Source organism: Lepus europaeus, chromosome 3 (genome assembly GCF_033115175.1).
Source record: "Lepus europaeus isolate LE1 chromosome 3, mLepTim1.pri, whole genome shotgun sequence".
In the NCBI taxonomy this organism is placed as follows: domain Eukaryota; kingdom Metazoa; phylum Chordata; class Mammalia; order Lagomorpha; family Leporidae; genus Lepus; species Lepus europaeus.
This window is the reverse complement of record NC_084829.1, coordinates 10,518,923-10,531,972: the sequence shown is the minus strand read 5'-3', so window position 1 is coordinate 10,531,972 and position 13,050 is coordinate 10,518,923. Positions and strand designations below refer to the sequence as shown.

The following is a 13,050-nucleotide window of genomic DNA, read 5'->3' as shown; positions in this document are numbered from 1 at the left end:
CGAGCTCCGGACTCCTGGCTTCGGCCTGGCCCAGCCCTGGCTATTGCAACATTGGGGGAATCAATCAGCAAATGGGAGATCTCTCCTCTGTCTTTCTCTATCTGTTGCTCTGCCTTTCAAATAAGCAAAAATAAATTTAAAAAAAGTCTTTTGAGTTATTTTCTTTAAAACTTACCATTTTCATGTGTCAGTCAGAGGCATCATTTATTCAGAAAATTTATACCTGAAATGGTGCTCAAAAACTTTGATACATAATTATGATAGTATTAACATGAAATCTTATTCCAAAATTGTATCTTCAGTAAAAATAAATGAGTACACAAGGCAGGCAGATAATAATATATTCCTATCTCAAATTTTAAGATATCTGTACCCAATTTAAATTCATTCTAAATTACTCTCCAAACACCCCACAAAGGGAAAGCTTTGGTTACTTTTCAGTGGTGGGTGTTTTTAGACAGTCATGCATATATGAATGTATTTCTCTTTTTTTTTAATGGTAGCATTGCCTTGTTTTTAAAACATGCTCTTCAGTGGATTTTTAGCTAACCATCAAATAAAAAAAACCACAATATCCCCAACGGTGGAAAATAATATATTAATTTATTTCCAAGGAAACAACACAGAACATCATCAAAAACAAAGACAGATACAGTAGTTTCAGGGCATCCCAGTGGGTTGGAAGAAATCTATCAGCCAAACGCTACATTCTTCCGACACTAAAGCATTTAAGACGTGGGTGGGATGACCAGCAACAGACATGTAAACATCAATTCCAGAAAAATTGCTCGTGCTACGGGAGAAAATCCAGTGTAACACATTTCTTCTCAGGTGCGATCACTTACATAACGTGTTCAAGAGACGTCAGACCTCAGCATTGACCCCAGGTGTGTTCTCTACCTGTCAACAATTCTCCACCTGAAACAGTCCCTTGTGTTTTTCAGTAGCTGGAAAAAAGGCTTCACTTCAAAGTCATTCCCTTTAAATATGATTAACATTCAACGGGTACAATCACAGAGAAAAGAGTAAAAGTGTGTTAATTCAGTGTCACTTCAGTTGTAGTCATTGGTTCTCGTTAGAATAAATAAATATCGAACAGCTCAGTGGATCAGAGCAATTCACAAGTAGACTTCACATTTCTCTGAGGTGATGGGACCTTCTCTCAATGGTAACACTGAGACTGTAACTAAAACCTGCCTTTTCTGGTGCGCTCAATACAGCTTGATTTCCGCTTCTCTCGCTCTTCCACCCCCAGAAATGAACCGAGAAGGGCAGTGAGAGAATCCCAGCTCACTGTCGGAGAACCCATTTCCCAGTGTTGACTGGCTCCTCTCGGCCTCAGCTACTTCATCTGCAGGGTGAGGGTCATCATGTGAGCCCCTCAGGAGTGCTGTGAGGTTTGAATGAAAGGAAACATACGGGGCTCACAGGTGGCCTGGAACACAGCGCAGCGGCCTGTAGCTTCTGTCTCCCCACTCCCCTCCCTTTCGAACAATCTCTGCTTTAACCTCCGCTGGTAATCAGTGTTCTACTTGGCCTGAAATCGCCACATATAAACTCGTCATGACAGTGCTGAATGCAACTGCTCTGTAAGACCTTCCACGGCGGGCCCTCCAATTTGACATTATTCCAGAGATTTCGAGAGGTAATCTGACGTGTCTCGGCACAGGCCTGGCAGAAGCAAAGCAAACACTGCAGAACTATTTCTGGAATGCAACCTGCATGGAAGAGCGGATGTGTGGGTGGCTGGACGGAGGGGGTTAATGCCAGAGATGGTCACCCACGGCTGAAAGCCCTTATATTTAGAAATGAAGGCACTGCCATCAGCACTGGGTGTTGTAAAGCTACTCAGAGAACACTACAGTGTCGTTAGAAGCCTCGCAGGACAGAATCCGGCCACTCTTTTGCAAGTTACATAACACCGAGAGGAGGGGATTGTAGCCGAGGAGTGCTTCCTTGTAAGGCGTTCCAGACACCACGCAAGATTCGTGCAACAGCACCTCTTGTAGGAATATCTTCATTTTTTGCAAGGACTTCTTAGAGTTCTCAATGGACACCATGGAGGAGGGTCAGAGCACATTCCAGCATATGTAGAGAAATGTTCTGTTTCCCCGAGGTCCTATTCCTGGAGCAGCAGACAGTAACACCTATCTTCACGCCCGCATGAGCTTGTGTTAATGGCTTTATACTACACACAGAACTCTGGACATGGGCAACTGAAAATGCTAGTGTTGCAACTCAGAGACAAGGTCTGTTCTCAATTCTGGAGGTTATGTTTTAAAGACCTTGGCGAGTTACCCAGAAAAGCTGTTTCTATGCCTGTATGTGGTCGAACAGTGTTGAGCATTGGTCAGCAGCCACTTGAGACCCCTGGAACCCATATGGGCGTGCCGATTCTAGTGGTGACTACTAATGTGTTGAAAAGATTTTTTTTCTTCAAAGAAATCAAATTCCTATTTTCTCAAATACTATTATCTACAATTCTCCTTTTTCATCGGAACATATTTCTACAACAATCTGCTGCAGAGATCTGGCAATATTTACCACTGATCAGAAGCACAGCCTCATATAGAGGTGAGTATCAAGAAACCGCCGAACTGGTCAAGGAGCCAGGATTGCTCTTCTCAGCCGCCCTGCTGGGGTACTTCAGAGCATCACCGTGCACAGCTGAAGTCTACACAGCCAGGCCCCGGGACCCTTAACACAGTCGAGGCACAAGTCTCTCACAACGAAAGCTTCTTCTGCGATTTCCCTTCTGTCATGCGTTGTAGTTCAAAAATACCAGCTGGGTTGTATTGCTGTTTCACTCTGATTGAGGGTTCTTTCTCGAAGCCTCAGTTCCAGGCATTCCACCGTCAGGGGGTATGTGTTGAGTTCAAACTTGTTAGCAAACAGGCTTTGCGAATTCATCAGCCACTTCAAGTCTCCATTGCCATAGATGCAGATGCCGTGCACATAGTGGCCTGCAGAGGAAAGAACAAAAGGCCCGGGTAAGGCATGCTTGTGTGCGCAAGGCAAGGTGATGGCCTTGCACAGAGGGAGGGTTTCGGCCTGACTGCGGAGTAGCTGAGACTGTGCCGAGGGCTATGGGGAACAAATGAAATAGGACTGTATAGTCCCAGCCCACAAGGAACTTAAACTCCATGAGTCAGACAGGAGGTACAATGTAGTGGAATAAAATGCAAGTTAAATGAGACGAAGCATGCCGGCGCCGCGGCTCACTGGGCTAATCCTCCGCCTTGCGGCACCGGCACACCAGGTTCTAGTCCCGGTCGGGGCACCGATCCTGTCCCGGTTGCCCCTCTTCCAGGCCAGCTCTCTGCTGTGGCCAGGGAGTGCAGTGGAGGATGGCCCAAGTGCTTGGGCCCTGCACCCCATGGGAGACCAGGACAAGTACCTGGCTCCTGCCATCGGATCAGCGAGGTGCGCCGGCCGCAGCGGCCATTGGAGGGTGAACCAACGGCAAAAGGAAGACCTTTCTCTCTGTCTCTCTTTTACTGTCCACTCTGCCTGTCAAAAAAAAAAAAAAAAAAAGAAAAGGAGACGAAGCAGTAACAAGGAGGTGTCACAAGGCAATTGCTCCTGTATTATCAAATGAGTAATGGATGAGAAGTTCTGGAAGTGTACATATGGGAGTGGTTTTTATGGGTTATACTGGTAAAGCCTTTTTATTCTTATCTTTATAAAGTGGCTACTTCATGTCTCCACTTACATGTGTCATAAACCTCACTGACACAACACAGAAACATTGAACTTCTTCATCTCCCTGTAAGCCTGTTCCTCTCCAAGTCTTTCCCATCATAGGAATTCTATTCTTCAGTGCCCCAGGCACTTCTCTCCCTCTCTGTCACACCCCATAGCCAATCTATCAGCCATTTTGTCAGCTCCACCTTGAAAATGTCAGTAAGAGGGTCTGGTGCAGGTTAAGCCCCCAGCTGCAACACCAACATCCCATAAGAGAGCCAGTTTGAGTCCCTGCTGCTCTGCTTCTGATCCAGCTCCCTATGTTGTGCCTGGGAAAGTAGTGGTCCAAGTTTCAGTGCCCCTGCACCCATGGGGGAGACCCAGATGGAGTTTCAGAACTGTGGCTCCAGCCTGGCCCACCCTGGCTATTGTGGCCACTCGGGGAGTAAGTCAGAAGATGGAAGATCCCCATCTCTGTAACTCTGCTTTTCAAATAAATAGGTAAGTCTTTAAAAGAAAAGTGTCAGTAGATACTGTTGAGGAGCAGTCTTTTTTTTTTTTTTTCTACATACTATTTGTTTAACTCTTTACTAAGTAAACTGAAAATAGATCTTTGTAAAAATTGAGAGTGGGAACAGGGAGGGAGGAGGAAGAAGGGTGGGAGCGCGGGAGGGAGGGTGGGGTGGGGAGCATCACTAGGTTCCTGAATTTGTATGTATGAAATACGTGAACGTTGTATACTTTCAAAGAAAGCATCAATAGAACACATCTCCTCTGCCCAGAACCCTAACAACGGCGTTCAGACCTCTTCAGAGACCGGCCCTTCATGGCCACGTTGCCCCCGCTCCAATCTTAGTCTAACCCTTTCTCATCCCCTGGGACCACACTGGCCTCTGTGCCTCCTTGTTAGCCCTGAGCACACCAGGCACGCTTGCCCTGAGAGTCTGTGTTTGCTCTTCCTTCCCTGGACAGCCCTTCTCCCAGACAGCTGCAAGGCTCCCTCCTGTACAAGGGCATGCATGGCTCCCTGCTCCAAGGCCATGTTCTCGGGGACACCTTCCCTGACTCTCCTTCTTTTCTTTCTTTTTTTTTTTTTTTTTCCTTTTTGCGTGTTTATTGCCAGCTGGTAGGTACCAGTGCTAAGGAGGAAATACTGGGGCCAGCATTATGGTGAAGCAGATTAAGCCACCCCTCGTGATGCTGACAACTCAGAGCGCTTGTTTGGGTCCCGGCTGCTCCACTTCGGATCCAGCTCCCAGCTCATGTACCTGGGAGGGCAGTGGAAGGTGGCCCACGCGCTTGAGCCCTGCCACCCACGTGGGAGAGCAGGATGCAGCTCAGGCTCCTGACTTCGACCTGGCCCAGCCCCAGATGTTGTGGCCACTTGGGGAACGAACCAGCGGATGGAAGACTGTCCTCTCTCCCTCCCTCTCTGTCACTCTGCCTTTCAAATAAACAAATACATCTTCTAAAAAGAAGGAAATTACTATTTTGTTGACTCTCTTTCCAGACAATTGTGCGTCATCTTGCGCCCCAGAGAACATTAAGTTCCAGAAGAGCTAGGAGGAGGAAGGGGGGGAGGGAGAAGGAGGAGGAAGAAAACAGGCGTGAACAGGAAAGGATACTTCAGCCTGGAACAGCGGAAAGCTCCGGACAACGTGGTGTTCTGCAGGGAAGACGCTGCAGAGGGGAGAAGAGACAGCGGGGAGCGAGAGTGAGCACGCACAAGGGCGGGGGCGTAATCTGTGAGGCCCACGGAGAAATGAGACCGCAGAGGGCGGCTTTGGGTTAGAGAATGGGCAACTTTTCTTACTGAACACAGGAAGAGGCAAAGAGGGAATGGCGGGAAGGGGTGGCATGACAGGAAGTGTCACGGAATCTTCCCCAACTGTCTTTTTTTTTTTATTCTTTTTCTTTTTTTTTTGACAGGCAGAGTGGATAGTGAGAGAGAGACAGAGAGAAAGGTCTTCCTTTTTGCCGTTGGTTCACCCTCCAATGGCCGCTGCGGCCAGTGCATCGCACTGATCCGAAGCCAGGAGCCAGGTGCTTATCCTGGTCTCCCATGCAGGTGCAGGGCCCAAGGACCTGGGCCATCCTCCACTGCCTTCCCGGGCCACAGCAGAGAGCTGGACTGGAAGAGGGGCAACCGGGACAGAATCTGGCGCCCCAACCGGGACTAGAACCTGGTGTGCCGGCGCTGCAAGGCGGAGGATTAGCCTGTTAAACCACGGCGCCGGCCTCCCCAACTGTCTTGAAAGCTCTTCCTAAGTTGAACGATCACCTTTCACAGAGGGTGCTAAGGCTGTTTTGGCATAACCTTGAGAGCTTAAAGATGAGGAGCTGAAAAAGTGAACCCCAGGAAGTGCACCAGGAAAATAAATAACGAGATAAATAAAAGTGCTGGGCCGGTGGACTGGTGCCGTGGCAGAGTGGATAAGGCTGCCGCCTGCGGTGCCAGCATCCAGGATACCAGTTCGAGTCCTGGCCGCTCCACTTCCGATCCAGCTCCCTGGTAATGCACCTGGGAGTGGAAGATGGCCCAAGTGCTTGGGCCCCTGCACACGCTTGGGAGACCCAGAAGAAGCACCTGGCTTCAGGTTGGCCCAGCTCTGGCTGTTACAGTGGTTTGGGGAGTGAACTAACAGAGACCTATCTCTCTCTCTCTCTTTAACTCTGCCTTTCAAATAAATAAATAAAATTCTTAAAACAAAACAAAAAAAAAGTAGGTAGCCAGGAGGGCCTTGCTGGAGTGAGATAGTAGGTCCCTAGCAGGTGTTGGGAACTCTTTTCTGTGATGGGCCATTTGGGTATTGATGACATCATTGTGGGCCACACAAAATTATCAACTTAAATCATTAGGCTGGCCAGCACCGTGGCTCACTAGGCTAATCCTCTGCCTGTGGCGCCCGCATCCCGGGTTCTAGTCCCGGTCGGGGCACCAGATTCTGTCCCGGTTGCCCCTCTTCCAGTCCAGCTCTCTGCTGTGGCCCGGGAGGGCAGTGGAGGATGGCCCAAGTGCTTGGGCCCTGCACCCACATGGGAGACCAGGAGAAGCACCTGGCTCCTGGCTTTGGATCGGCGCAGTGCGCCGGCCTTAGCGGCCATTTAGGGGGTGAACCAATGGAAGGAAGACTTTCTGTCTCTCTCTCTCTCACTGTCTAACTTTGCCTGTCAAAAAAAATAATAATAATAAAATAAATAAATCAATCATTAGGCTGCTATAGATATTGTGAATTTCGAGTCCTGCCTGCAGTCGCTTTGGCAGGGCCAGGCCCAGTGATTTTCTGGGCCTTAGATGCCTGCAGGCCAGACGTTCTCCACCCCATGCAGGACAGTGAACGAGCCTTTTGTCCATTCTCAAATATTCCCCAGCTTAGGAGTCGGCCTCGTAGGGTCAGAGTGGCACGGGAAGCTCGAATGTGGGTGAGGATGGCAGGCACTGCTTGATCCCAGCACCCAGATCACACAGGGAGTTCCCCAGGCGTTTCAGGAAGAATCCAGAAATGCTGAACCTCTGGAAATCTCAGTTCAAACAAACAAAAACATTTTACACATCAACAATATGTTTCAGGTGTGGGGAACATAATCATGCACAAAATGTCAAAAACCCCAGCCCCCGTGGAGCATCTGTTCTGTTCTAGAAAGAAAGAAAAATATATTGTATGTAAATCAGTGAAGAAATCAGAAGCAGAAGAGATTATAAACAGAAACGGGAGCTCCGAGTTCCAGACCGTGCTGAGTGCCAGGAGGGCTGATAAAGGAAGTATACACAAGAGTTTGGAGCAAGTCCTAATGACCTCCAGACAAGGGGAAAAGGACCGGATTGTATTACTGGGTTGGCATGCAATGTTCTACCTGTGTCCTGTGTACTTTTCCCTATACAGTGGTTTGGAGAACTAGACAGTATTAGAGCTCTTAAATGTATAAAGGGATCACATGTGCATTGGCTGGGGCTGGCGCTATGGCGTAGTGGGTAAAGCCGCCACCTGTAGTACTGGCATCCCATATGGGCGCTGGTTCAAGTCCCGGCTGCTCCACTTCCAATCCAGCTCTCTGCTGTGGCCTGAGAAAGCAGTAGAAGATGGCTATGGTCCTTGGGCCCCTGCACCCACGTGGGAGACCAGGAAGAAGCTCCTGGCTCTGAATCGGTGCAGCTCTGGCTGTTGTGGCCAATTGGGGAGTGAATCAGAGGATGGAAGACCTCTCTCTGCCTCTCCTTCTCTCTCTGTGTAACTCTTTCAAATAAATATATAAATCTTTAAAACAAAAGTCTTTAAAAAATTTACATTGGCATGACAGGAACTCAAATCAGAAAAATGAAACATTCATCTGAGAGAGGGTTGGGCTACCCAAGCTTTGAATACTGGTTCCTGGCCAGGACCAGCTGTCTTGGCCACATATACCATGTGATCAATAGGGGTTCCTGCAGAAATGCAAGCCCATTGGGGCAAGTATTTGGTGCATCAATTAAGGTGCCCACATTCTATATCGGAGCGCCTAGGTCTGAGTCTTAGCTCTGCTTCTTCTGCTTCTTCTTCTTCTTCTTCTGCTTCTTCTTTTTAATTTTAACAGAGTTAGACAGTGAGAGAGAGACAGAGAAAGGTCTTCCTTCCGTTGGTTCACCCCTCAAATGGCCGCTACGACCGGAGCTACGCCGATCCAAAGCCAGGAGCCAGGTGCTTCCTCCTGGTCTCCCATGCGGGAACAGGGCCCAAGCACTTGGGCCATCCTCCACTGCACTCCTGTTAGCTCTGCTTCTGATCCAGCTTCCTGCTATTGCATACCTGGGAGGCAGCAAGCGATGGCTCAAGTGTTGGGTTCCTACTACCCAAGTGGGGAGACCCGGATGGAGTTTCACGCTGCTTACTTCAGCCAGGTCCAGCCCTGGCTGTTGGGCTGTTGCACACATCTGGGGAGTGAAAGATCATATGGAAGATTTCTCTCAGTCTCTCTGCCCTTCGAATAAATTATAAAATAAAGAGATGTTTTAAAATTTGCAAGCCTGTCTGGCCTCTACCTTCTCTACCAGGGTAGAGCTGGGTGCAGGTCATGACCATGAGATTGGAGCCAAGTCCACTTGTGGGGTGAGCTTCTGTGATGAGGAAGGCGGCAATGCCGTGTGGGTCACAGTGCACAGTGAAGTCCTCCAGTGTCAGAGGTGGCAAGGAGGTGTAGAAGCAGGTCAGCACTGACTGTGTGGTCTGGAAGGAGGCAGATGTGGTTGATGGCAGAGTGTGGAGAACACAACATGTCCACATACTGGGAGCCTGACTGATGTGAGGTCTGTTTTCTAAGGGAGTCTTAGATCAGAAAGCAAAGTGGTGTCTTCCCCATCCTCCTTCCACAGGGAGGAGCCAGGCCACGATGGGTAAGTAGGCAGGTGCACCACCTTCCGGGGAAAACGTGGGCCACTAAAGGTAACAGCAAGAAAATGCCTAAGAACAAGAACAGGCTGAAATTTCTGTACGGTGAGGTGAGAATGCTGTCATCCACAGTGGAGGGACTAACAAGAGACCAACGTGTGCATGCGGTTGAGAGTTTTTTTTTTTTGTTTTGTTTTTTTGTTTTTTGACAGGCAGAGTGGACAGTGAGAGAGAGACAGAGAGAAAGTCTTCCTTTTGCCGTTGCTTCACCCTCCAATGGCCGCTGCTATGGCCGGCGCACCACGCTGATCCGAAGCCAGGAGCCAGGTGCTTCTCCTGGTCTCCCATAGGGTGCAGGGCCCAAGGACTTGGGCCAACCTCCACTGCACTCCCAGGCCACAGCAGAGAGCTGGTCTGGAAGAGGGGCAACCGGGACAGAATCCAGTGCCCCGACCGGGACTAGAACCCGGTGTGCCGGCGCCGCAGGTGGAGGATTAGCCTACTGAGCAGTGGCGCCGGCCTGGTGGAGAGTCTTAAGAGAAACAGTGGGACTGGCGCTGTGGCATAGTGGGTAGGGTCACCGTCTGCAGTGCCCACATGGGCACTGGTTCAACTCCTGGCTACTCTACTTCTGATCCAGCTCTCTGCTGTGGCCTGGGAAAGCAGTGGAGGATGGCCCAAGTGCTTGGGCCCCTGCACCTGTGTGGGAGATCCAGAAGAAGCCCCTGGCTCCTGGCTTCAGATTGGCACAGCTCAGGCCGTTGCAGACAGTTGGAGAGTGAACCAGCAGATAGAAGACCTCTCTCTCTGCCTCTCCTCTCTCTGTGTGTAATTATGAATCTTAAATAAATAAAAAGAGAGAGAAAGAGAAGCAGCAATGTAGAGATTTTCAGCTGAAACCTCAGGTGTAGATAAGACAAGCAAATGAGTGAAACTCTAGATTGAATGGAAGAGTAGCCAAAGCCTTGTGATAATAAGGAGAAAAGACTAAAGCTACAAATTCTCATTATTTCATTCACTCACTGGATAAGTATTTATTTGTTAAAGATTTATTTATTTCTCTCTCTCTCTCTCTGCCTCTCCTTCTCTGTGTAACTCTGAATTTCAAATGGATAGATAAATCTTAAAAAAAAAAAAAAAAAAAAACCACAGGCCGGCGCCGTGGCTTAACAGGCTAATCCTCCGCCTTGCGGCACCGGCACACCAGGTTCTAGTCCCAGTCGGGGCGCCAGATTCTGTCCCGGTTGCCCCTCTTCCAGGCCAGCTCTCTGCTGTGGCCTGGGAAGGCAGTGGAGGATGGCCCAAGTGCTTGGGCCCTGCACCCGCATGGGAGACCAGGAGAAGCACCTGGCTCCTGGCTTCGGATCAGCGAGATGCGCCGGCCGCAGCGGCCATTGGAGGGTGAACCAACGGCAAAAAGGAAGACCTTTCTCTCTGTCTCTCTCTCTCTCACTATCCACTCTGCCTGTTTAAAAAAAAAAAGGAAGTGGAGCAGCTGGGACTCGAGCTGACATCAATATGGGATGCCAGTGTCACAGGCAGTGAACTAACCTACTGCATCACAACACCAGCCTCCTGGATAAATGTTTACTGCAGGCTGACTTGTGTGCACGTCCAAATTTACATGCTGAATCCTTTTTTTTTTTTTGACAGGCAGAGTGGACAGTGAGAGAGAGACAGAGAGAAAGGTCTTCCTTTTGATGTTGGTTCATCCTCCAATGGCCGCTGCGGTAGGCGCGCTGCGGCCGGCGCACTGCGCTGATCCGATGGCAGGAGCCAGGTGCTTCTCCTGGTCTCCCATGGGGTGCAGGGCCCAAGCACTTGGGCCACCCTCCACTGCACTCCCTGGCCACAGCAGAGAGCTGGCCTGGAAGAGGGGCAACCGGGACAGGATTGGTGCCCCGACCGGGACTAGAACCCGGTGTGCCGGCACTGCTAGGCGGAGGATTAGCCTAGTGAGCGGCGGCGCCGGCCTACATGCTGAATCCTAACACTGGTGCTTCAGAAGGGAGAAGGTCTTTAAAGTCTAAAGGGTGATTGGGACACAGACACACACAGAAGGAAGACCATGAAAAGATACAGGGAGATGACAGCCACCTACAAGCCAAGCGAGAGGCCTCAGCAGGAACTGGCTCTGGGGACTCCTTGACCTTGGATTTCCAGCCTCCAGAACTTTGAGAAAATTCATTTTTGTTATTTGAGCCACCCAATCTGTGCTACTTGGTTACGGTAGCTGTAGCAGGCTTACACACACGTCTGCTGTGTGCTGGGCAGTGCTCTGGATGGACTATGTCAGAATGTCGTAAGATCCTGTAGAAGTGACTACCACACAGTGTTTCTAGTTCTTGTCCTTTTGCAGGACAACCTTCTCTTAGTAGTGTCACCTGCTGTCCAGTCAGAGCTGAAACAAACAGCTGCAGCTCTCCAAGCCGTTTCTCAGCCTGTCTGTGGGGAGAGCGGGGCCGATGTGTGGTGCTTTGTAGTGAGAACATGACGTCACATCTTCTCCTTTTAACAGCTACACTGCCCAAAGGAAGAGCATGAGGAATAAGAAAGCTGGAATTAGGGGTAGGCATTGGGCCTTGTGGCGAAGACACGGCCTATGTTGGATATCTCCAGCTTTTTTTTTTTTTTTTTTTTTTTGGACAGGCAGAGTGGATAGTGAGAGAGAGAGCGACAGAGAGAAAGGTCTTCCTTTTTGCGTTCCCAGCTCCTGGCTTCTTCTCCCTATCCCATCCCAGGCATTGTGGGCATGTAACCCAGCAGATGGGAGCTGTTTCTGTCTCTGTTCTCTGCTTTTGACAGAAAGAGAGAGAGAGAGAGAGATAACTGGCACTAGCAAGAAGAAAGTATCATTACAATTTGAATGTTCTCTACATCTCCCTAGGTGATTACAAAGGGAGTATGTGTGTGAGATATGTTCTAAGACTACATCTTGAAGCCTCTGGCTTCACTGTTTAATAAGCAGCAGACTGGTCTGAATATATCAGCAGTTCTGTCTCTATCTGAGAACACCTGCAGGCCACAACTGCATCCATGCCAACACCCATAAGCAGCACAGCCAAAAAACATGAAGTGAACGCCTCACCATGGCAGCCTCCGTGTTTATCCTCCATGTCACTCCACTTGACAGCTCGGAGGTTCCCAGTCCAGGATGCATTGGGCATCGAGCCAGGGACATCTGAAATATTGATAAAGAACAAGCAGAGAGATGAGAACCATGAGAGAAGGGCTCCGGCTCCTTCAATGTGGCCTCCAGTTCTAACCATCTTCTTTCAGTAGACTATTACCTTTCACAGTCACACCGACGCTGTGCACAGATCCACACGGCTTCTGCTTCCTCCAGCTAAACTGACTGAAACTTTAGCTGCTGACTCATTATTCAACTAATAATAGAATATCTAAATCAAGCAATATATGACTATAATTCTAATCAATATTTTAGTATCTAATCCCAGCTGGATCTTAGTACAAGGGAATCAGAGAGTTGGCAGAAGGGATGGGAGTTGTTGCACAGCAGGTTGAGCTACTGCTTAGGGTGCCCACAACCAATATTAGAGTGCTGGTTCCAGGCCTAACTATTTGGCTTCTTATGTAGCTTCCAGCTAATGGGCCTGGGAAGGCAGCAGACGATGGCCCAAGTACCTGGGTCCCTGTAATCCTGTGGGAGACTAGAATGGAGTTCCTGGCTCCTGACTTTAGCCTGACCCAGCCCCAGCTGTAGTGGGCATTTGGGAACCAGAGGAGGAAGATTGATCTATCTCTCTCTGTCATTCTGCCAAATAAACAAATACATAGATACTTTTTTTAAAAGGTTGATGGAAAAATAGAATGAAAACATAAGCTGCTTTAAGTGTGAAAGGGATCACATAAATAAGACCAAGTGTCTGGTAATAACAATAAATAGAATTAAAAGGGGGGAGAATGTTCCAACATGGGAAGCAGTTCACACAGCAGACTCACAGAACAACAAACACCCTAAGCAGCACTCTGACCTCAGAAT

General features: G+C 49.0%; 1 protein-coding gene across 4 annotated transcripts in view; it reads right to left on the bottom strand.

Annotated features, from left to right (window-relative positions):
* Nucleotides 1–582: 582 nt before the first annotated feature.
* Nucleotides 583–13,050, bottom strand: part of GCNT2 (glucosaminyl (N-acetyl) transferase 2 (I blood group)) — a 111,475-nt gene continuing 99,007 nt past the window's right edge. For all 4 annotated transcript variants that reach the window (XM_062184511.1, XM_062184525.1, XM_062184531.1 and 1 more), the window contains exons 2-3: nt 12,136–12,228; nt 583–2,963 (exon numbers count right to left, since the gene is read on the bottom strand). In XM_062184511.1, the coding sequence (XP_062040495.1) occupies nt 2,773–2,963; nt 12,136–12,228 (284 nt within the window). In that variant the 3' untranslated portion in view covers nt 583–2,772. The remainder of the gene's footprint in view (nt 2,964–12,135; nt 12,229–13,050) is intronic.